This window comes from Erigeron canadensis, chromosome 2, assembly GCF_010389155.1.
Source record: "Erigeron canadensis isolate Cc75 chromosome 2, C_canadensis_v1, whole genome shotgun sequence".
Taxonomy (NCBI): domain Eukaryota; kingdom Viridiplantae; phylum Streptophyta; class Magnoliopsida; order Asterales; family Asteraceae; genus Erigeron; species Erigeron canadensis.
In genome coordinates, this window is record NC_057762.1 from 38495390 (window position 1) to 38519590 (window position 24201).

At 37.3% G+C, this 24201-nt stretch overlaps 1 protein-coding gene across 1 annotated transcript; it reads right to left on the bottom strand.

Annotated features, from left to right (window-relative positions):
• Positions 1–5510: 5510 nt before the first annotated feature.
• LOC122586937 (cytochrome P450 81Q32-like) lies at positions 5511–7449 on the bottom strand. The gene is made up of 2 exons (XM_043758969.1): positions 6488–7449; positions 5511–6356 (listed from the first exon to the last, which is right to left on the bottom strand). The coding sequence occupies exons 1-2, from the start codon at positions 7370–7372 to the stop codon at positions 5733–5735; spliced, it is 1509 nt and encodes a 502-aa protein (XP_043614904.1). The 5' UTR covers positions 7373–7449; the 3' UTR covers positions 5511–5732.
• Between the last annotated feature and the right edge of the window lie 16752 nt (positions 7450–24201).

Sequence of the window (24201 nt, forward strand, 5' to 3'; positions counted from 1 at the left end):
CAAATTTAGTTTTTTCTTTTAATTTAGAAACGAAAACATAGCAAGCGGGCCCCACTTTTATACTTTGGACACGCGTCTGAAAAAGGAACAAATAGCTTAGACGCCAACAAAGACGAGGCCGCGCTTCTAGTGTCTAAACTTGGCAACGCGTGAGACGCCGGTTTAGACGCCTTATAAGGGACAGGCTAAGAGGACATTTTAGTAAACAATGATAAATTCCTTGGAATGTTGAATATTCCATCAAGTTTACCATTTCATATTTCAAGAAATTTGATGAAATTTTTGAGATTTCAATTCCATTGATTTTTAAACCAAACAAGGTAAGGAATAAAATTTAAATTTTAATTCCTATAAATTCTTAGAGATTCCAATAAATCAAGATGTGTAATATGGGATCAATATATAGATATCCATATTTGCCCCTACTAGCCTTGTACCCGCGCGATGTGACGAGACATAGTTAAAAACGCTGGTTAAGTAGTGGTACCGTGTTATTATATGAATGTATGATTCATCTCAAGTGTTTCCTAGTCTGGCTGAAAGTGCAAACCGCCGTTGTTGTTTTAGAGTGTGTGTTTTTTTTATGTTGATTGATTATTAAATTCACTAACGCAGGTATTTTTTTGGTATACTATGTGAGCAACTGCAGGGAAGGAAAGAGACACGCGTAAGGTTTTCTTTTTAAGGGTTTTTTTGGAATTTCAGGGATAAAGTGTTTGATGGTAGTATAGATTAAATAGGTAAATTAGAGATTTTAAAGGTAGAGTGTTAAATTTTAAGGGGGAGAAATTTGTTTATATAGATGGTATAGATATACATTGGAAAATATGGGACGGTTGGTTGTTTGCTGTAATAACATGTCCAGGTCCAGTAGTTGTTTTATTTTAAACCATTACATGGGATGGTTGGGCTTGACTCAAACCAAAAATTGAGCCGAGGGCATATTGATACAACTTTTAAGTTTCAAAAAAGAAAAAAAGAAAAAATAAAAAAAAACTTTTTATTAGATGGAATATTTGGGCTCTATATTCTTCCTTCACTGGCTTTAGGAGCCGACTAATCATAGGATGGAACTTTTAAGGGGCCAAAGGGGGTTCAAGCCCCTCTAAAAGTTTTTGTTTTTAACACTAATTTTCTTATACATTCTTCAAAAATAATTTTTCATGATACATATTAGCCTCTCTTTCAAAGCAAAATTTTATGTCTCATTGAAATTCGCCCCTCCATTGTAAGTGTTCAAGTTCCGCCATTGCTACAACGAGCATCAATCTTTACGGTTAACCCGATGTTGTCACATGTGAACCTTTATGGCCATGGTAGTATAAATTTTTGTCCTTTGAATTTAAACTTGGGACCTCCGGTTATTTCCATCCTTGTGCACTTGTGCTTACTAATAGTCCATTACAACTTTGTTCTTGTTAATGAGTGCATTATATTTATTTTCCAACTCTCATCGATCTTCTAGGCTTCGTAAAAAAACTTAGACCAAGGGAGATGGATATATTAATCAATTGGCCAAGTCATTCCAAAAGGAGAGTTGTTTCCGAAAAGGCCTAAAAATTTGAAGCGTGAAGCAAAAAGCAAAAATAGGCCCTAAAATATTACTGTATTTATAAATTAAATAAAGGGATGGTTATATAAGGAGTTTAGATATCTAAGCTTAAGTATGGAACACTCACATATTAAACTTTTTAATCCATAAAATTCATAGGGGACCAAGCATTTATTCATTCAATGAAATTATTACATACTTAATATGTGAGGGGCTCTACGTTTAAGCTTAGGTGTTAGACAACCTTATATTCAATTTTCCCATTAAATAAAACTCAATAATAAAGATTTTCATAAGAATCTATGTGAAAAAAACAAGGTAATCATTCATTCATTCTTTGGATCATTACAAATTATACACTATGCATGTCAATATTAAACAAATATATATATATATATATATATATAACTTTTATAAAACAATAGTTAACCAACCATTTTAAAGCCCTCTTGTAATCTAAAACTAATTTAAAAAATTACCATATAAGATTTTATCCTATGTGTCAACTCCATATTTTTCTTTAAATAAACTATATATTTAGAAAACAAATGAATCTATATATGTTAAAATAAATAAATATATATTGTAAGAATCTAAAATCTTCTCATTAGATAAAATGATATATTCTCTTTAGTTTAAAAAATCACGTCTATACCTAATGATATTTTACTATCTTTTTTATTCAATATTTATATGGGGTTCCTTTCGTTTTTTTTATGGTGATTATATGAAAGTTTGCTCAGGCCGTTGGTTAGTTGGAACTCTCATCGCATTAATCATTAGTGACAATATTTAAAGTTTATAAGCTTTTTTATCACCACTAAATTATATTCATCTTATATGAGTTAAGAGCTTTGTATAATATCATAACTTTCTGAAAAAGTTATGTTAATTCTTTCGTTCATATCACCATGGAAATTATGTACAATTTTTGGTTTAATTCTTTTATCTTTTTTTGAATTTTATGATAATGGTTAATATAATCTCTTTTTTTCTTTTGTTTTTTAACAATACAATTTTTCATTGTGATGATGAGAAAAATATTATGATGGTAGACGAAGAGTTAGTTCAAAACAAGTGTATATAACAATTAGTTTAATGATTGGATAATGAATACGTTATTGCTAATTTAATTAAGTGAAACTAAATAGATTGTTCGTCCATATGTTTTTTTTACGATCATTATTGATCCATTTCATTAACTCATTTGTTCACATATTAACCGTTTCATTAAATATTTTTTAAGCAAGTTTAACTCAAATCTCATTTTATTGAGCACCTTTTTAAAACAGCCGCACATCGTGCGGATAAAAAAATCCTAGTGTATATATATATATATATATATATAGTACCTGAAAGTCTGAAACAATGAAATTAAATCTGAGACTTCATGAAGTTCTTAAAAATAAATAACGGTCACAATATGAAAAAATAGATAAAATTAAACAGATTGTGTTTGGAAACCTAAAGGGCAAATCTCAATTTGATTTAAGAAAAAACAAATCTTTTTTTTTTTTTTTCCTATGTTGTTATGAGCAACTCTCATCACGTGTTTTGCTATTAAATTCTTTTAGTTTACCATAAAAGCAAAGCTGCAAAATCTAAAAAAAAGCGAGCAATGCTCCCTAGGCTTCAGTTTCTTCTACCTTTTTTGAATGGTTAATTTCGTTTAAGAACTTCGTGTCACGATTCGACAGCGGAAGGTCTAACATACGTTGTCTTAACCGAGTCGCTGTTAGATAGCTCTCTCGAAATAGAAATGTCTATTTCAAATACCCGATGGGGGAAAAACCCCCTAACTAATCCGCCTGAAGGCACGACGATCAATAATGGTAAACCTTGTCCTCTCCTACCTAACCCAAGTAGTCGTGCCCAAAAGCGGGTTCCGAACTGGGTTTGGTAAACGGGAGAAAAAGTGGGTTTGACCAAAGCCGAACCGGTTTTGTGGTCAATGATTTGACCGAAAAGTTGTCCCCCCCCAACCCGAACCCGACCCGATACTTAGACCCGAAAATGAAACCGTTTCCAAACCGCCGGTTCTTCGAAAACACGAACTGGTTTGGTTAACATCGGTTTTGACCCGTTTTTTTTTTTTCAACCTGATTTTTCAAAAACCGTATTTTTTTTACCACTTCTACCCCCAAGAGCCGGCACTTCCCAAGAGTTATCATAAAAAAAACTTATATAACATTGTCAGTAAGTCAAGCTTGAAACTCCAAACCTTGTGCACATCATATTATCACTCCTACGTATTATTACAGTCGTTTTACATCATTATATCATCTAATCATTCTCAATTTCATGAATGCATGAGTAGTTCATTCAATGTCAAACAGCTAACAAACATTTATCATGAAAGGTATCGTGTATTAATATTAGCTAAACGATATAACATTTGAATGTGTTGTTAACACAATAAGGCTACGAGCTTATAGCAGGCCCAATTAACATTAAACGAAATCCAGTCGGCCCAAAATCAAAATAAACAAAGTAAACCCTTGTATATAAGTTGCCCATATCTTAGGGACGGTGGCACGGTGCCAACAGTGTTGCCTTTCAAGTGTTCGAGCTTATAGCAGGCGCAATTAACATTAAACGAAATCCAGTCGGCCCAAAATCAAAATAAACAAAGTAAACCCTTGTATATTGGATATTAGGAACGGTGACACGGTGCCAACAATGTTGCCTTTCAAGACGGTGGCACGGTGCCAACAATGTTTGTTCAATAATAATAATAATAATAATAGTAGTAGTAATAATAATAATATAAAATACACTTAAGACTAATAGGAATGAGGGGTCTAAGGGTGGACGGAGTGGTGAGGTGAGGGGACCGGTACCGGGCCGGTACCGGATGACACACCGCGCCGACCCCCCGGTACCGGTTGGGTGGGGAGCGTATTGGGCACTGTGGTGCCGGGTTATTCGACCGTTACTAATCATTGTTTTTCTTTTTCTTTTTTTTTTATTGAAAACCATTTCCATGTATATGCAATATATATATATATATATATATATACATATATATATATACATGTTGGTAGGCCGGAGAAGACGATCCCATCAAAAGTCAAAATATGCAATTTCAGTATTTACATTTTATACCCTAGAGTTTTAACTTTTGTTAAAATGGGTAAAAATGTTATTTTTTATACATTAATATTTTTTTATTTTTTCTAACATACTTTAAAATTGTTTTAATTTTGTAATGTTTTCAAATTTTATATTTTTTTTTAATAAAATGTTTGATTTTGTAGTGTTTATATTTTTTTAATTGTACTTTAATTTATTAAATAAAAAGTTTAATAATTTGGTAATTAAATATAAATAGAAATTAAATTAAATAGAAAAGGGTGGGGAGGGAAGGAGGTGGCGAGGTGCTCCTAGCATTAGAGGAGGGGAGGAGAGGAAAAGAAAAATCGGGGAGGGGAGGGGAGGAGTGAGGAAACTCTCCCCCCACCCTAATAGAAGCTCAAATGGAAGGATGTTATGCATGTGGCAATCCTATCCATTTATGCGGCTTCCCGTTATGGAGGGTCTACTGAAATCCCCTTGGGGCCAGTGTTTCGGGAGAATAAGGGCGAAAAAAGGGTAGATCACCCCTTTCACCCCACCACTCCCCCTAGCCTTAAAATTTTTAAGCGAGTACATTTTCTCTTTCATATTTAATTATAACTAAACGGATTTTGAGTTATTATATATATATGCTTTTATTCTTGAATTGAAGTACATAATGCCTTTTCAGTCCACATTGAGAAATGACAAGTAAATTTTACACACATTTTTTTACCTTTTATAACTCTAATTTAATTTGTAACCGGGTCAGCTGCACGTTCGTTTCAGCATATATATGAGGACCACGTATGCTAACGGGTAACGGTCCAGCTGGCCTGTTCCGGTCTTTGAAACCATTACTTAAAGGTATATACAAGTACACAACTAAGGACTCAATGCAACATATTTCACAATCAACTCTTCTTAATAACTTAGCTAACAAACTACAGTATAACACAACTGAAGTTTTACATATAAAGTACACATTCAAACTGCAAATAAATAAAAGCTAAATGAAGGTAGTTCGCTTATTACATATTCCAAATTAACCGGAACTCCTCTCTTGTTTTGATTAAAGCCCTTAAGCCATAACTCTTGAGCTCGAGAAGATTTCTCACGGACATGATCAAGCCTGAGATATTAGCTTCTGTGTTTTTGGACGTGGTGTACACTTGGCTATCAAAGGCTGACCTTTAATCATCACGAGTCCTCCACCTTCCGTCATATCAACCAAGTCTTTACCAATTCTTTCAAAATCAAAACATTGTATAAGCAAACTTAACCCCAGCCCAATCAAAGGGATACCCAATCCATATCCTGGACACATCCTTACTCCAGACCCAAATGGCATGTACTTAAGCTTGGGTGGTGTTGTGCTTTCTGGCCCTTCAAACCTTTCCGGTTTAAAACTTTGTGGGTCACTCCACAACTTTGGGTCATGTTGTACCGCCCATTGATTGACCATCAGCATAGCCCCTTTTGGGATGTGATAGCCTCCCACTACACAATCCTCCGAATTCTCGTGAGGCAATAGCGTCGGGACTGCAGGGTACAATCGCATCGTCTCGTTCACGATACAACGAAGGTAAGGTAACTTGCTTAAGTCTGATTCTTCAACAAGACGGTCAGTGCCCACAATATTGTCGATTTCTTCGTGTGCTTTCTTGAGAACATGTGGGTTGTTAAGCATCAACGCTAGGGCCCATACCGTAATTGAAGTACATTTTTCAATTCCAGCTGCTAAGATATTCTATAATAATTAACACGTAAAAAAGAATGAATCAGTTCATGCAATAATTTCGTAAAACATGAGTTGTGGATGGAGTAAATCATAAGGATTAGTATTAATTAGTACGTTATATATCTAAATTAATTAATTACCAGCAAAACGGCTGTAATAAGGTCATCAGTATAGTGCTGGGGGTCCTGTTGTTGTAGCTTTAAAAACACCCCAATCATGGTAATCCACTTGTCAGTTAAAACCCCTTTCCCTTGTCTAACTTGATCAATCAAAGCATGAAAGAAGGTATCTCTTTTTTCCACACATGCATGCATCTTCTTCTCCAATTCTTTAGTCGATCCAAACCGTCTCATGAAGGGAATATAATCTGCTAAATTCGTCGACAGCCCTAACTCAAACGTCTCCTTAACGATCTCTTGAAACTGTTTCCCTAACGCTTCATCTTCCCCTGAAAACCTTTTCCCTGATACCGACATCATCAGATTGTTCGTAGCAAAGTCATTGATTACCGAAGATAAGTTCACTTCCGAAGAGGTAGAACATTTGGACGCAAGACTAGTTAACATAATTTTTCCTTCTTGCGCACGTACGTTATAAAACTCATTTATTCTATGAGAGGAGAAAAACTCGGTACTAGAGATTTTTCGGAGGTTGAGAAAGTGTTCGCCATAAGGAGACCAAGCCATGTTAGTAAAGTTATCTCCAAGGATCTTACCAAAGAGTAGATTTGGACGGTTAGCGAAAATGATGTCGTTTTGCTTGGTGAAGCATTCTTCGGTTAATTTAGGGTCGGCGAGTAAGAGGACTCGACGTGACCCGAAACTAAGGAGGAGGATCGGACCATGTTTATTTGTTAGTTCGGCGTAGGTTCTGTAGAGGGGTTTGTTCATGAGATGAAGGTGACCGATTATGGGGAGGGTTGGGAATATAGTTGGTGGAAGGTTCTTGCGACTGAGGTAACTTTTAGTGACTAAAAAGAGTGTAGCTACAACCACTACGGCGATAGTGATAAACAAAGGATCCATTATTGAGAGAAAAAAATAAAATAAAAAGGAATATATGATTTTGAAGATTCAATAATTATGATGAGCTAGCACGTACATGCATGTTATAGCCATACGAACCTGGCCTTGGTCTTATAAGGATTTGATGATGGGTAGGTAGGTCATGTGTATTTACTGCGCTCCCAAATGTGTGGACGTTATATTACATATCGTTATCTCAATCCTAATTAATTAGTTCTCTCCTAGAGACGTCTAAATATCTCTTCTTGAAGCTCGTCTTGGAAAATGCTATTGTCATCATCCTCGTCTTGATTTATATTGTTCGTCGTCGTATTGCGTCTTGATTTAGACGAGGAAAGGCGAGGAGAGATCGAGTGTTTACGTGGTGGGGTTTGGGTGCCTGGGTGGACACAATGAGTTTGTCGACCAATCAAAAAGAGGATATTAATTGGTGAGGATGAGGTAAATTTTGAGAATAGAAGAAGAAAGTCTTGGTTTCAGTTTTTTTCTTTAGCGTGTCCTACTATGCAAGGGATAGATATTTAGCATTTCTCTGCTTGCCGTAAGGAGGGCAAAAACCGTACCAAAAACGGCAAAAATTATAAACCAAAAATTCCGAACCGAAAACACCGAAAGTATGGTTCGTTTTCGGTTTCATATAACTTCGGTTTTGGTATATGAAAAACCAAACTATAAAAGCGGAATTGAACCAAAATATATATTGTTTACCTGTTTTATATCTTTTAATTTTATTATTCATTTTTATTAGATATTTTTACAATATCTACTTTTGCTAGTGTAAAAACAATATTAATTTTATGGTTTAAGTGAAACTACACAACAACATCGATCCGTTTTTAAACAATTGCATATTGAAAGAACGCGTGAAAGATATAAGTAATTATATATAAAATTTATTTGAAGTTTGTTTGGCTTATTTCGATGGATTTATTGTCATTATTGTATTGTTTATGTTACTAACATTGTTTGAAAAAGTTATTGAAGTTGTAGCCTAATCATATCATATAAATTTAAAACTTTTTTAGCTCAAGTTTGCTCAAATTCACAAATGGTTAAAAACCAATAAAAACCGAACCGATATATACCCAAATCGAGAAAACCGAAACCGAAAAAATTGAAACCCATTGGTTTTAAATTTCAAAAACCGAATTATAACGATTTGATTTTCGGATTTAGTCAAAAACTGACCCAAACCGAACCGTAGTACTCATCCCTAGTATGTATTATGCATAAATGTCAAAAAGATACCTATGATCGTGTGTGCCAAATTCGACATTTTATAAATAGAAGGAAAAGAATCATCTACCAATAAACTAAAACAGGATTGACATGTTCTTGAAACCACATGTGCGTAATCCTTGATCGACACGTGTCCTTTTAGTTTATCTATTTTGTTAAATTAACTTTTTTAGTTGTATATAAATTCAATTTTATTATTAGATTTAGAATTAAACTCTAACTATTGGCTTATTTATACAAAAGACATTATAACCTTATTTGATTTTTCATTTTCTCATTAATAAATCGTCTCTTTTTTTTCTCAATTCTTCAACTCCTATTACTTATATTAATTATAATAAGTTATCAACATGAAGACTTCAAAATTTTGAGTTTACGATCCGAAATCACAAGGTTATTTGCAATCATCACTATGCTTATAAGTATCATTTTTGATGTGTTCTAAAAGTTTAAGGTAATCAAAAATCTAACTAAACGTATATTATATTTATCATTATTGTTTATTATTATTTAATTTCGATCATTGATTTACATTAGCTAAAATTTATTTCATACTTACGAATCATGTATGAGGCATTTTCGAATTTCTTTATAATACAATCTATATAATTACGGTACATCGTACAAGTATTAGGACTCGTGCATATATATAATAAGAGAGCCTGTGTACAAATTATAAATCATAGAAAAATTTCAAATTCTCTATAGTCGGGAGGATGGACTGATGTTTGATAGAATTGTTAAATCATATCATAATAGCTCATCAAACCCGGTTTATACCCGAATAGACTAAAGATGTATATTTAAAGTTCAATCGTGTAATATACATAAGTGTCCATATATATATATATATATATATAAAATGTCACAAATGGCCCCTGTGGTTTGTCATATTTGCATTTTGCCCCCTATGCTTTTTTTTCATCGCAACTGGTCCCTATCTTTTTCGTTTTCGTTGCCAGAAGCCCCTTGCACTAACTTTTGTTAGTTTTAACCGTTAAATGAGGGTATATCGGTCTTTTCAAGTCTATCATTTCTTTCATCCATATCAATCATCATCATCATCTTCATGATCTATCATATGAACCCAGTTTACATAACACATTTTAACTCTTAGTCAATCAAATTTAACCTAATAATTCATAAAAAAGTCAATATACATAACCTAAATTTGAAAAAAAATAAATAATAATTTAAAATCAGTATCACCACTTAATACATAATCAAAACCTAACCCAAATGAATTAACTAAGATCAACAAACAAAAATATAATCAAAATCCAAATATAAGAACATGGTTACGAATGTTTTAGTACAGATTTGTTGGAAAATCAAATGTGTCTAGTTGGGCCATTTACCTAGTCATTAATGAATCTTGGCATGAGTCATATCTAATTCATCCAGCAGATTATATATTTATAATATGGTTCAATATGTGCATTTAAAAGATTATAGAAGCAAATAACTTTATCATTACAAAAGGGTACTCACTTTCTTTGAACACTATAACACTTACTTGATCAACCGATCCACTTTCAAATGATGAGATCATACCCCTAGTATTTGCCGTCAATCCATGTAATGCCTTTCGCATCATTTCTGATCATCCTCGCCGTTGACGGTATCCTCGTTTGTCACCATCGTCAATCCCTGTAATTTCGTCGCTCATTGTCACCGTCTCTAGTTAGCTTCAAAATCTACGGATTGGATTTGAATCGCTTGTTATTGGCAGATTTTGGATATGAGTTCTTTTGGCAAATCAAGATATATACCTTTTGAAAGGTGCCCTATTGTTGCGTGGATCGTAATAAGACGCGATTCGTTATGTCAAGAGTGCGGAATCCTCTTGAGATAACTAGATTGCTATTGCCTTTCGTTGATTAATGAGCAATTAACCAACCCAAGGAGATGAAGAAGGCTTGTGGTTCGTGTAGAAGAACACACGAAGGAACAAATAACCTTAACTCGTAAATTCGTAAATAACTCTCCAGATTTCGAAAAGATTAACCTAATTTCATAGATTAGGTCTTGTATTTATACTAGTTAAGTATTGGATCGTGTGGGCTTAGGCCTTAATTACGTATTAGGCCCGAAATCAATAAACAACCGATCTGCCTCGTGCTGACGTCAGCATGAGGCTGTTCCTACATGCTGATGACGTCAGCACGAGGGACGACCCTTTGTTCTTTGTTTGACTTTGTTTGACTCGTACATAACATCCAATCACCGTTTAAGTGTTCTACAACACTTGTAAACCTTGATTCTATGTTCTTGTACCTGCAAAACAATATATAACACACAAACACAATACAAAACATAAACAGATATAATATAGAAGTTCAAACATAATCATTAAATATCAACATAAGTTCTTATTTAAATGATTACACACACGTTCCTAAAAACGTAAACAATAATCAAATCTATGTTGCGATTGTCACACCGAATCTGCATCTACACCTTTGATGAAGACGGGGAGATTGGTGGTAGCCTGGTGGGTTACTTTGTTATATATATGATGGTTTATTAGATAGATCATAGACTTTTCAAAAAGAAAAAGATAGATAGATCATAGATGTAGATATATAGGATATATTATTTATAAACAAATACGATGGTTTATAAAGCAGCGGTGGGATTTTGACGGGCTATGGATCAAGATCCCCTTCACACATAATAGATAGATATAGATACATATACACATACCCATTCATTTATATATGTGAACTTGATAGATAGAAATTTTTGTTTAGATATTTTTTTATGAATGATTGATGGATTGAAAAGAGAAATGCTTAAGAAAGTTGATTAAAAAAAAAAAGAGAAACATGATGTACAAGAAGACAAGAGAAGCAGAAAGAAAGAAAAGGGAAGAAGAAGAAAGAAGATAAGACTCATTATAATATGAAAGGACTAAACTGCCCTCATGTGCAATGCACATGAGGGTTTTAACGGCCAAATTTAACAGAAGTTAGTGTCAGGGGTTTCTAGCAACGAAAACGAAAAATGCAGGGACTAGTTGCGACGAAAAAAAAGCACAAGGGGCAAAATGCGAATGTGACAAACCATAGGGACCATTTGTGACATTTTCTCGTATATATATATATATATATATAGGTTGGAGATCAAATGAGAAGGTAATTTAAGGAGATAAGAGAAAGAAAGTTCTTTTTTTTTAACTTATTTTTTTGATTTTTTTTTCCACTTTTTTCATCCTCTCTTTATTTAACTTATTCCATTAAAAAAATTTTAAAAATATATTTGTTTTCAAAGGGCGTAGCCCGTAAGCTATAGGCGAAGCCTCTCAGTTTTTTGGCAAAGCCATAAAGACTAAGGGCGAAGCCCATTAGTTAGATTACTCCACCACCGATCATCCCCAATGACCTATCAATCATTTATGACCTATCACTTCCACCAGCTACCCCTTATTAGTATCGTTAAAGGCGAAACCCGTACCCTACCCTTATATGTATAGCTCACTAAATCGGGTGAGAACTTTTTTTCCTTTTTAATTTTTTTTATAGATTGAGTTATATAAAATTAAGAGTCACAAATCAAAAAAATAAGCTAAGAAAAGCTAAAAAACGAAACTTCTCTCCTTAAAAAGTTTCTCTATGGATCTCTATTCTTATAAGGCTATTAAACACCTAAGCTTAGGTGTGGAACCTCTCACATACAAATATTTTATTATTTATTATTTAATGAATAAATGCGTGGAGCCCATGATTTTGATGGTTTAAAAAATTATATATTCTCATCCCCCATATATATATATATATATATATTTATGCTTATAGGAGTGAGTTAATTTGAGACCAAACATTAAAAAAAAAAACTAGGGGACCAAATCTCAGTCACCCATTTTCCCTCTCTTAAATCTCAACTATTTATTTTTTTTCTCCTCCTGAAATTATTTTATTCATCTACTTCACTCAAAATCTTTTATCTTAAAAACCGTATATCGATAATATATAAAAATTATATGGCTATTCTTAAAATTTCATGCTCTTTCATTAAAGAGGTCATTCGATATACTTTTGACAAATTTTTGATACGGTATGTGCTTCGCCCTTTGAGGTATTAATAAGGGATAGTTAATGGGGTGATAGGTCATAGAGTTTGATAGGTCATAGTGGATGATTGGTCATTGGTGTGATCGGGTTTTTTCCGATTTGATACAGTACATGCGTCGCCCTTTTGGGTCTTAATAATGGGTAGCTAGTGGGGGTGATAGGTCATAGAGTGTGATAGGTTATAGGAGGTGATCGGTCATAAGAGTTCATAAGTCACATAGGTGATTGGTGATGGGGTGATCTACGTGACGGGTTTTATCTTCAGATTTAAAATTTCGTCGAAAGTATATCGAATGACCTCTCTAATGAAAGAGCATGTGTTAAGTCTGGGATTCGCTGAAGAAGACTTGCTCGCTGACACATGTCGTCAGTAAGTCTTTAGCAAGTCATCAGCAGATGAAGAGACGTTTTCAGCAAGTTGAATACTCCAACATGGTGGTCATGGCGGGAAGAATTCAAATCAAATGAAGACAAAAAGGTCACATGGTGGTTAACCAACTGCAATATGCCTTGAATGGCAAAGATACATGTTGGGACCAAAGCAAGGGTTCTCTCTCTTACCCGATTTGGTATAGAAGACAAGGGCACATGATTCAAGTACCATGAGCCAATTGGATGTCGACAACCACCATCAAGTCACAATCAAAGCAGGCTGTGTTGCCCCAAGTCTTCTCCTATATAAAGCAACACAACCACATTGTATCAAGGGTGTTAGTCACCTTGAAAGTGTATATCACTTGTAATTGTTTAAGTTTTTAGTGTGTCTAGACTTAGCAATTATCATTGTTCTTTTGTATTCTTGTAAGTCAAGTGTGTAAGATCAACCATGTATTCATCATTTAATCAATGATACATATGATTATCCTTGCATTGATGTATTACAATTGAACTTAACTTTGTTCTTGTTATTTACTTGCTTACTTACTTTCTTGTCTAAGTTAATTAAAACATAAGTTGTGTAATCGTGGACCATCATGTGGTATCAGAGCCACTGTTCCTAAATCATTGGAACAAGATCTGTTTGCCTCCTTGTGTTTACATTTAAGACTTCTATTTAATTCTTCTTGAAACCTTTTTTTTTTACAAGAACATGTCTTCTGTTCCCAGCCTAGTGAACACACGTGACTTTGGCTACGTGTCGATACCTCCTAAGTTTGAGCCCAAAGATTTTGGGTCTTGGAAGGAGAGGATGCTTCTTCACATCTCTGGTGTGGAACCCTATTTAATGACCATATTAACTGAGGGTCCATACGTACCGATGTATGTCCAAAGGACTCCAGGAGCTACACCTGAAGCTCCTGAGATAGTCACCGACCTGGTTAAACCAGAGGTTCAATGGACAGATGAAGAAAGAAAGCTGGTAAATCTTGATGCTAGACTGAAAAACATGATTATTGTTACTCTTCCCACTGAAATCATGAAACTAGTCATCAAGTATCCCTCTTCAAAGGAAGTATGGGATAGACTAGTCAGCACCTATGAAGGATCTGCTGACCTTATCAAGATCAAGAAAATTGATCTGAAAAGGGCTTATGAAAACTTCTTTTCTCTTCCTGATGAAAGTCTTGAGAGCACCTATACTCGCTTTAAAGGGTTGCTCAATGATATGACAAATGTTGGCATTACCCATGATAACTTTGAGGTATGTCACAAATTCATCGACTCTCTTCCTCTTAAGTGGCAAAACTTAAGACAAACTCTTCGTACTACGAAGAAAATCCAAGATTTTGATCTTGAAGAACTTTTTGGCACTCTTCAATTTGAAGAAAGAGCATTGGCTCAAAATATTCGAGCCTCTGCTGATGCCAAAAGACATGCTGGCCCTTCTTCTTCTTCTGTCAGCATCTCCTCTCATCCTATTTCTGACCCTATTGCTCTTGTTTCTGCTGAGCCCATCGATCTCTATGATGGTGCCAGTACCTCTAATCTTCCAGCATCCATTTAGACCCTCATAAATGAGCTGGATGATGAAGAAAAATAAGATTTGTTTAATGACTTCATGGGCTTTGCCCTGGTTGCTAGAAGAAGATACTCTAGAAGGTGGAATAATCGCAAAACGGTTACTCCCCTCAAACCTCCTGTTGATAAATCACAGGAAGAGTGCTGGAGGTGTGGCAGGAAAGGCCACTACCAGAAGGAGTGTAGAGTCTCCTTACCCAATCCTGCTTCCAAAACTAATCCTTCCAAATCTGCTGATGAATATGGGAACAAATATTATCAGCTAAAGGCTAAGGTGGCTGAAACAGAGGATGCTAAAGTACCAGCAAAAGGTCTAATTGCTGAAGAACATGATTGGGCTGACTTAGATGATTCTGATGATGACGATTATGTTGATGTCATGTGCCTTATGGCACTTGCTGACAGTGATGCTCTGACAAAGGATCAAGTCTCCTCTAGTCAGTGGGTGAACGTCACTGTTAAAAAGGGCTTGCTAGGTAAAGGAGTGTGGTATTTGGACAGCGGTTGTTCAAAACATATGACAGGCTCTAAGTCTCTGCTGGATGACTATACTGAGGCACCTGGTCCTTTAGTGGTGTTTGGTGATAATTCCACTGGACAGACTGAAGGGTATGGTCTTCTTTCTAATGGCCTTATAAAATTCTCAAAAGTTGCTTATGTAAATGGATTAAAGCATAATCTCATTAGCATAAGTCAACTATGTGATGCTGACTACAAGGTAATCCTTGATAAACATCAAGGCACTGTAGTAAATGTCAACAAGGAAGTTGTCTTGGTTGCACCAAGAAAAAGAGATGTATATCTCGTAGACTTCACTCCTATCAAGACTGATAGTGAGACTTGTTTCTTTGCTAAGTCAGCATCTGAGTTGAATTGGTTATGGCACAAGCGTATGTCGCATGTGAATTTCAAAACCATAAACTCACTGGCCAAAAAGAACCTTGTTCGTGGCCTTCCTCCTCTGTCTTTTGAAAAAGATAGGCTTTGTGGTGCTTGTGAAAAAGGCAAATGCCATAGAGCTACTTTCAAAACCAAACAAGCCAACTCTGTTAAAGGTTGCTTTCACCTTTTACACATGGACCTTTTTGGTCCAGTGAATGTCCAAAGTCTAAATGGTAGCAAATACACTTTAGTCATTGTGGATGAATTTTCACGATATACTTGGACAATTTTTCTTACTTCTAAGAGTGATGCTGCTGATGAAATTATCAAATTCATTAAAAAAATGGAAAATCTCAACAGCATAAGGGTCAAAGAACTCAGAAGTGATCATGGCACTGAGTTTAGAAACCACACTCTTGAAACCTTTTGTGCTGATCAAGGGATCTCACAAAACTTCTCTTCCACTAGAACTCCTGAGCAAAATGGTGTTGCTGAAAGGAGAAATAGAACCCTTATAGAGGCAGCACGTACTATGCTCAGTGAGTCCTCTCTTCCCAGTAGGTTTTGGGCTGAAGCAGTCAACACTGCTTGTCACACTCAAAATCGATGTCTCATTGTCAAAAGACATGACAAAATAGCATATGAAGTTTTAAGAGGAAAGAAACCTCAAATCAAATACTTTCATGTATTTGGCTGTCCAGTCTTTATTCTTAACAATAAGGATCCTTTAGGGAAATTTGATCCTAAAGCTGATGATGGCTACTTTGTTGGATACTCTTCCAATAGCAAAGCTTTTAGAGTATTCAATACTCGTCTTCAAAAAGTGGATGAATCCATTCATGTCACCTTTGATGAAAGCTCATCTGCTCTTAATGATATTCAGCCATCTTCTACTGAAGAGATCTTCAATGAGTTCACTAACCCTCCTATGGAGGATGCTGACTCATTTATTGATGCTTCTTGCTCTCCTCCCTCTCAGCATCTCTCTGAGGATAGTTCAGCTGACCCCGAGCTGGAGTAAGTTGCTGCTCATATCTATTCGATTGAGCCAGTTGAGCCTATCTTAAGGTCAATCCATGCAGCATCAGCCAAAACTAGATCACTGGCTGATGATGTGCAAGTTGATGACTCTGCTGATGATGAGTTTCATGATGCTTCAGCTAACACTGAAGACATGGTGTCTGCTGATGACCCCATCATTGATAACTCAAATCAGTCAAATGGCTCTACTGATCAAACTCCTCTTGATCCTTCCATTACCATTGATTTCTCCTCTTATTCTTCTCTTGCTGATCCCATGCAAATATCTTCCGCTGTCACTCTAGGTTCATCAAGTGTCCCATCACTTAAATGGACTTCAAGTCATCCTGCTCACCAAATTATTGGTGATCCTCAGCAGGGCATTGTGACTAGATCAACGACTAGAAACACGTGTCTATATGTTAACTTCTTGTCAATGATAACTCCTAAGAATATTGGAGAGGCCATGGTTGACCCATCATGGGTTGCTGCCATGCAAGAAGAACTAACTCAACTCCAAAGACAGCATGTTTGGTTCTTAGTTCCTCTTCCTCCAGGCAAAGAACCCATTGGAACTAAATGGGTTTATAGAAATAAGATGGACGAAGATGGTGTTGTAATACGCAACAAGGCTAGGTTAGTAGCTCAAGGCTACCTTCAAGAAGAAGGTGTCGACTATGACGAAACCTTTGCTCCAGTGGCTAGACTTGAAGCAATACGCTTATTCTTGGCACATGCTGCTTATCAAAACTTCACTGTATATCAAATGGATGTCAAGAGTGCTTTCCTAAATGGAAAACTCGAAGAAGAAGTTTATGTGGAGCAACCACCTAGTTTTGAAGATCTGACCAAGCCAAACCATGTCTTTCGTCTTAATAAAGCATTATATGGTCTTAAACAAGCTCCCAGAGCTTGGTATGACACTCTCTCTGAATTTCTTCTTACTCATGAGTTTCAGCGAGGATCTATAGACAACACCCTCTTTATCTATAGAAAGGGTGCTCATGTTCTCTATGTATAAATATATGTCGATGACATCATATTTGGATCCTCCAGTAAGAAACTTTGCAATAAATTTAGCTCACTAATGTCTTCTCATTTTGAAATAAGCATGATGGATGAGCTAACCTTCTTCCTTGGTTTACAAATTCGCCAGCTCACTGATGGCATCTTTATAAACCAAGAAAAGTATATACGAGACATGCTGGCCAAATTTGATATATCTAATATCACCACAAAGTCTACTCCCATGTCTCCTCCAAACAATCTTCATGCTAACCCTGATGGTAAGCATGTAAACCCCACTCTCTATCGTGGAATGATTGGCTCACTGATGTATCTCACAGCGAGTCGTCCTGACATTATGTTTGCTACTTGCCTTTGTGCAAGGTATCAAGCATCACCCAGGGAGTCTCACCTTCTCGCTGTCAAGCGAATCTTTAAATATCTCAAAGGTACTTCCTCTTTAGGTCTCTAGTATCCCAAGGAGTCTACTTTTGACTTAGTTGCATACTCTAACTCCGACTATGCTGGCTGCATGTTAGATAGAAAAAGTACCAGTGGTGGATGTCAACTGTTGGGGGGAAGGCTGACTAGTTGGTCTAGTAAGAAACAGCATACAGTTTCCATCTCCACTGCTGAAGCAGAGTATGTGTCTGCAGCAAGTTGTTGTGCACAAGTCCTTTGGATGAAAAACCAACTTGCTGACTATGACCTAAATTTTTCCAAGATCCCCATCATGTGTGATAACACTAGTGCTATTGCTATCACACATAATCCTGTTCAGCATTCCAAAACTAAGCATATTGACATTAGGTATCACTTCATTCGTGATCATGTCATGAAGGGGGATGTTGAAATTTACTTCATTCCCACTGATGACCAACTTGCTGACATATTCACTAAACCTTTAGATGAAAAAAGATTCAAGGATCTTGTCAGCAGGTTGGGAATGTTAAATGGTGATTTTACAAGTTCAACATGATCACTCATGTTTGGCTGCCCATATTCCTCTTTTGAAGATGAGCAGCGACTTCTTAAGTCAAAATCATCAACGAGCTCTTCCTTTTACTCGCTGATCCCTGTTGCTTTGGGAAAAAGCAAAATAAAGGCAATGGAAAGCCAAAAGTTTCCATCTAGTCCAGCAGCAAACGGCTGCTGGTAAAGACTTCTAAAATCCGTTGATCCCTGATGCTTTGGGAAAAAGCATAACAAAAGTAATAGGGTGTTGAAAGTCCCTATCTAGTCCAGCAGCAAACGGCTGCTGGTAAAGACTTCTAAAATCCGTTGATCCCTGATGCTTTGGGAAAAAGCATAACTAAAAGTAATAGGGTGCTGAAAGTCCCTATCTAGTCCAGCAGCAAACGGCTGCTGGTAAAGACATCTAAAATCCGTTGATGGCTGACAATTTGCCAAAAATTGTTTAATGCTCAACAGCATCCACCCTTTCTGTCTTTGTGGTGCTGATCAAAACTTGGTAACGTTTATTTTGTCAAAATTATACAACTCTTCAGTGGATACCTCAATTTATCTGAGTGTATTCCACTACGTAGTTTCACTAATATTATATTATATATATCTCAAACAGTTACCTCGATCTTCTCCCAAATGGGCTACTTGTTCACTGTACAGCCGTATACACTTGAGTGTATTCGGCGTATTGGTACATGTCTCATCAAGCCACTTATTTACGTTATCATTGGTACAACATAAGCATTATTTCTAGTTTTATTTTTTTTAATACATCAAATATCTTCATTCTACGTATGTGAGAGAAAAAGTGACGGTTCACTTTTGCAGACGTAGGGTCCACTCCCATACCATATATATTTCCAATCGTGTCTATATCCAACCTTTTACGTTTCATTCTCTCTAAACTCCTCATATCTTTCTAAACTGCTCAAATCTCTCAACTTCTTAAAGTTCTTTCAAATCCTCTTCAATATCATCTAATCATTCCTCTCAAATCCTCTTTTATAATATCTCAAATGGCTTCTTCATCTGCACAATCTCCTCATGCTAAAAACATTGATTCTGAAAGTGTTTCTGCCTATCTCACTTCCAAAGTATATGATCCTGAAGGGATTTCATCTTCTCCTCTCGTTTCTTTTCAAGCTTCAAAGCTGACAGTCAAAGCAAATAACTATCTTGGATCTCAAGGAGTACCCAAGAATGTAGAAGGGTACTACTCTATGATGGATTTCATCATGGGGTGTGACGTCAGAAGGGCTCTGTACAGAGACCCTAGTGAGATGCCTCTTCATCTTCTAAGAGAGTATTGGTGGACGTGCACCTATGATAAGGTGAATGATACTATCACTCGCACGGTACCGAAGAGAAAGTACAGTATTGACATCACCGTCAACTCACTGAGGAGGGCTCTTCGCCTCCATCAACAATCTGAAGAACGTCCATTTGTTGGTGTTGTCCCAAGCCAAGTGTGGAAGGATTGGCTAGCCTCCATTGGATATGGTACAAATATGGAGCCAGTACAAGCTGTGCACAGCAATCCTCAAAAGAAGTTTCTGCCGGGGATATGGAGGTTGCTGTTCACCCATGTCATACAATGTCTCGGTGGGAACAATGGCTCATTCGATCAAGCCACTGCTGGCCAGATGCAGATTAATAATGCTCTGGCACATGGACGTTTCTTGGACTTTGCTGCAGTTATTTTTGAAGATCCCAAAGGCAAGATCACTATTAAAAACAGATCGAGTTCAGTGCCTTTTGCTCGATTTCTCTCACTTATCTTCAAAAGTGAGTTGGGAAAAGAATTTTTCATCGCTGGAGCTAACTACATCAACTCTCCAAGGATCGCCAATACTGTCTACAAGACTCCAGCATGCGATCCTGAGCTATTTGAAGCAAGATATGTTGAGCTCAATCCTGCAATGTAAAAGGTACTACTCACTGTCTATCCTGAGCAGTATGCCCCTAACCCTGCTGGAGCTAGTGTGCTGGTAATCCCCCCAGCAGCCTCCAAAGCTCCCAAGAAAACCAAAAAGAAATTACAAAAACTTTCTTCCATCTCACCTCCTGCTGCTGTCCCAACACAGCAGCAGCGAGTATCAAAGGGCCCAACCACTAAGGTTAAGAAGTCCTCACGGCCCAAGGACATTAGAAACCCAGCCAACCCATCAGCAGTCTCCCAACAGACTGCTGACGAGAATATGGGAAACAGTGAACAGCCACCTCAAACTTCTGTAGGCGAGGTTGGTGTAGATATTGGGTCAACCCAGCCCACTAGAGTCGAGTCAACCACTCCTATAATTCCTCCCTCTTCTCAACCTTCTGAGTCGCTGACAGCAGCCAGATCACAAGTGTTGCTAGAGTTAGCAAATTCTACGGCCGATGATGAGTTGGTGGAACAACACACTGACTCTGAGGCACCCGGTTCCCCTAACCCCATAAATTTCTCTATTGAAGCAAGGGTGGTTGAAGGTGAAAGTGGTGCTGAAGGTGAAGCCCATACTCAGAATGTTGTTGAAGATGGTGGTGCTGGTACAAATAATGAAGAAACAATTGTTGGTGAAAACCCTGAAGGCACAAATGACTATATGGATGAGGGTGAAGGGTTTGATGTAGAGGGTTCTGGATTTGATGTGGCGGATGATGAGATGTTTGATGATGAGGAGAGTGAGTTTGAATTGGAAGAGTTCACCATTGATGAATTCCAGCTGGACTCCTCCACCCATGCTGATGAACAACTTGCAAGTGATTTGGAGGAGGATGCTGACGAGGACACTGCTACTGATGCTAATGATAATGCAGTAGTTGTCTCTCCTGAACTGGCTGCTGCTGATGACAATGCAGCAGCCCCTAGTGAAGCTCAAACAGTGGCAACTGTTGAAATAACCACAGAAGTTATGATTGATGCACCTGCTGGTGGGGCAACACCAGCAGTGATTGCACTTGACGATGTGCCTGCACTAGGGATGCCTTCCTTCAGCATGCCCTCTTTCTTCCCCAGCATGTTTGAAAGTCAACCTGCTGGCAAGTCTGCTAATATTCCCTTAACTGCCAAAGAACTGGGCCTTGCTTACAATACCCATTCTTCTGAAAGACTTGCCAGAATTGAAGAAACTCTGAACGATATATCCAAGGCTGCTCATCTAGATATTGAAATCAAAGATCATGAAGATGACGCCTTGGTACATACACTAAAAAGCTGGTATGTCAGGCAGCAGGAAAACAGTGCCAACATCGAAAGCATTAAAGAAAAATCCATCTCCCTAGCTGCTGATCAAGAAAAACTGCGCACTTCTCTCTCCTCTATCAAAAAGGATCAGCAGATTATTTTGGGGACAAGTCGATCGCTGTGCAAATCTGGGAATGCCACCAAAGTTATGGCTATGAAGGCATCCACAAGCAGCACCTCAGCAGCTGCTGAAGTTAAAAAGCTTGCTGACTTGGTCTCTCCACTTATCTCCCAAGTGGAAGACAACACCAAGGCCATCCGTGCCTTGGATACTCGTGTGGCCAGTCTTCCTCCTCCTCAAGTATCATTCACTGAGGAAGATCGTAAGTGCCAACAAAAGTTGGAATCAGAGGTTGCTGAAATAAAGAACCTGCTGACCCAACTTCTTAACAAGAAAGATGCACTAGCAGCAGTAGTGGAGGTAGTTATCAATGATACTACATCCAAGGGGGAGAAACTTGATGCTGCTCTCTATGATCTTGTCACTAAAGCAATTAAGAAGGCTGCTAATGATTTCATTGAAGAAGCTGCTGACAAGATCATCGATGAAGATGACAATACTTGTACAGCCACCGAAACTACCAACGATGAAAGGGCAATAGTGGCTGTACAAGAGATGGAAAGTGATGTTGTTCCCCCTGCTGGTGCTGAGGGGGAGACAAATGCTGAGGGGGAGCAATAACTAATGGTGATTGATGCTCCCCAAGATGATACAGTTGCTGAAGAAGTGCTCAGCCCTCGTACTATCGCAGCAGGTCAAGAAGCTGCCAGACAACAAATGTTAGAAAGAATGGGGGCTGAGGCAATAAGGGTTCCAACCAGTAGGAGACCAGAATATTATCTCAATGCTGACAATCTCTCCATCATCTCCCCACCAGGCAATCAATTCCAAGTAATTGACATTCTTGCTCTAACTGCTGAGGGAAAAACTCAATAAGAGGCACTGGAGGAGCTTGATAGAAGGAAGGTGAATAAAGAAAATGAAAAGAAAAATTTGGAGCTCATTGCCAGGATGGCCCTTGCTGAAAGAGATGAGATGGATGGTGAGCAGAGAATGCTACTACTCACTGGTGGGCCTGAGGCTTTGTACAGGCAAAAACAAGCCTATGTTGAACAGCAGGTCAAGGAAAAGAGGGAGAATTTTGAAAGGGAAAAAGCCAGGTGGTTGGGGATCATGGAAGAAAGGAAAAGGCCTGAAAAGATTGTTGCTGTGGAGGTTAGGAAAGCTGCTATGGGAACACAGACAAATCTTAAGTTCAGGACGGAAGGTCTTCCCACTCCAGTAAAACTAATGAATGTGAAGTTGAAGAACCTTGGGGTGTCTGAATGGTTTGAAGTCTATATGTTGATCAAAGATAAGAAGGCTGCTAGCTATGATCACCTTCAAGACATGCTTAAGAGATTTTTCGAAAGGGTACTAGAGTATGAAACTAAATTCAAGGAAGATCTTCCCCTTCTGAGAACTATATTCGGCACTCCAGCAGCTGTTTCTCAGACAACAGGCAGAAGGGTACCAAAAAGAAAGCTTTCTAGCAGACCTCTGTCTGCTGAACTCCCTCCAATTCCCACTAATGCTGGCTTGAACCTAAGGCTTCCCCCAAGAGCTTACTTTGAAGAAGGAAGGGTGTTGGAGCAACCTGCTGGCATCTTCTTCAACAACTTTGCCAATGATCAACTATTCTTTCGTCTTGAAGAGATGGAAAGGGCTTCTACTGGATTTCTGGTTGGGTTAAGGAAAAGATTTGCAAAAATGGCTAGTGCCAGACCAGTAGTCAGCAGAATCGAGGAAGAACTGATGAAGCCCCACAGGTTGAGTGATCCAGTGCTGAGGATAGCGAAGCGAGAAGAAGCATTTGAGATTGAAGCTGCTATGGCGTCCTCTAGTACTTTTCATATGTAAATTATAAGTGATGTAACATTCCTTTTGTATGAAATAAAGATCCTTTCTCTTCCACTATCTTTATGTTTTCTTAAGTAACTTTCATCCAGCAAGTTGTGAAAACGTGTTTCAGCACGTTCCCGGATCAATTAACACGAGATCTAACAATCATAGATGTGCGGAATCCGTCTATGATCGTCTTTAGGGTTAATTAATGATTATCATGATAAACACACACGAAGATAATAAGAACAGGAGATAAACACGAAAATACTATCATTAATCATATGATTACAAGATGAATCCGTATGAAAAACATCTACAATGATTACGGATTACAATCATTGAGACGAATCGTGATAGTTTGGGCGGTATCTCGAGGTATAGATCTCTACCTCCAGAACCTAGTGAATGACTCTTTGTTGCAACTAAATCATCAACCTAAATTCGTGACCTAAGACTTATATTTATAGGCTGTACAAACAGACTGGGCTGTCAAATTCGTACAAACGGGCTGGGCCTTACTAACTTAATAGTTCTTACGAACTTAATCTTCGTAAGGCATATATGTACGAAGTTA

What these genes read in the sequence shown, in the direction of transcription:
- LOC122586937 (XM_043758969.1), bottom strand. Translation starts at nt 7,372, where the DNA reads ATGGATCCTTTGTTTATCACTATCGCCGTAGTGGTTGTAGCTACACTC. An exon ending in TTATTACAGCCGTTTTGCTG is followed by an intron (nt 6,357 to 6,487) that starts GTAATTAATTAA and finishes TAATTATTATAG; the next exon opens with AATATCTTAGCAGCTGGAAT.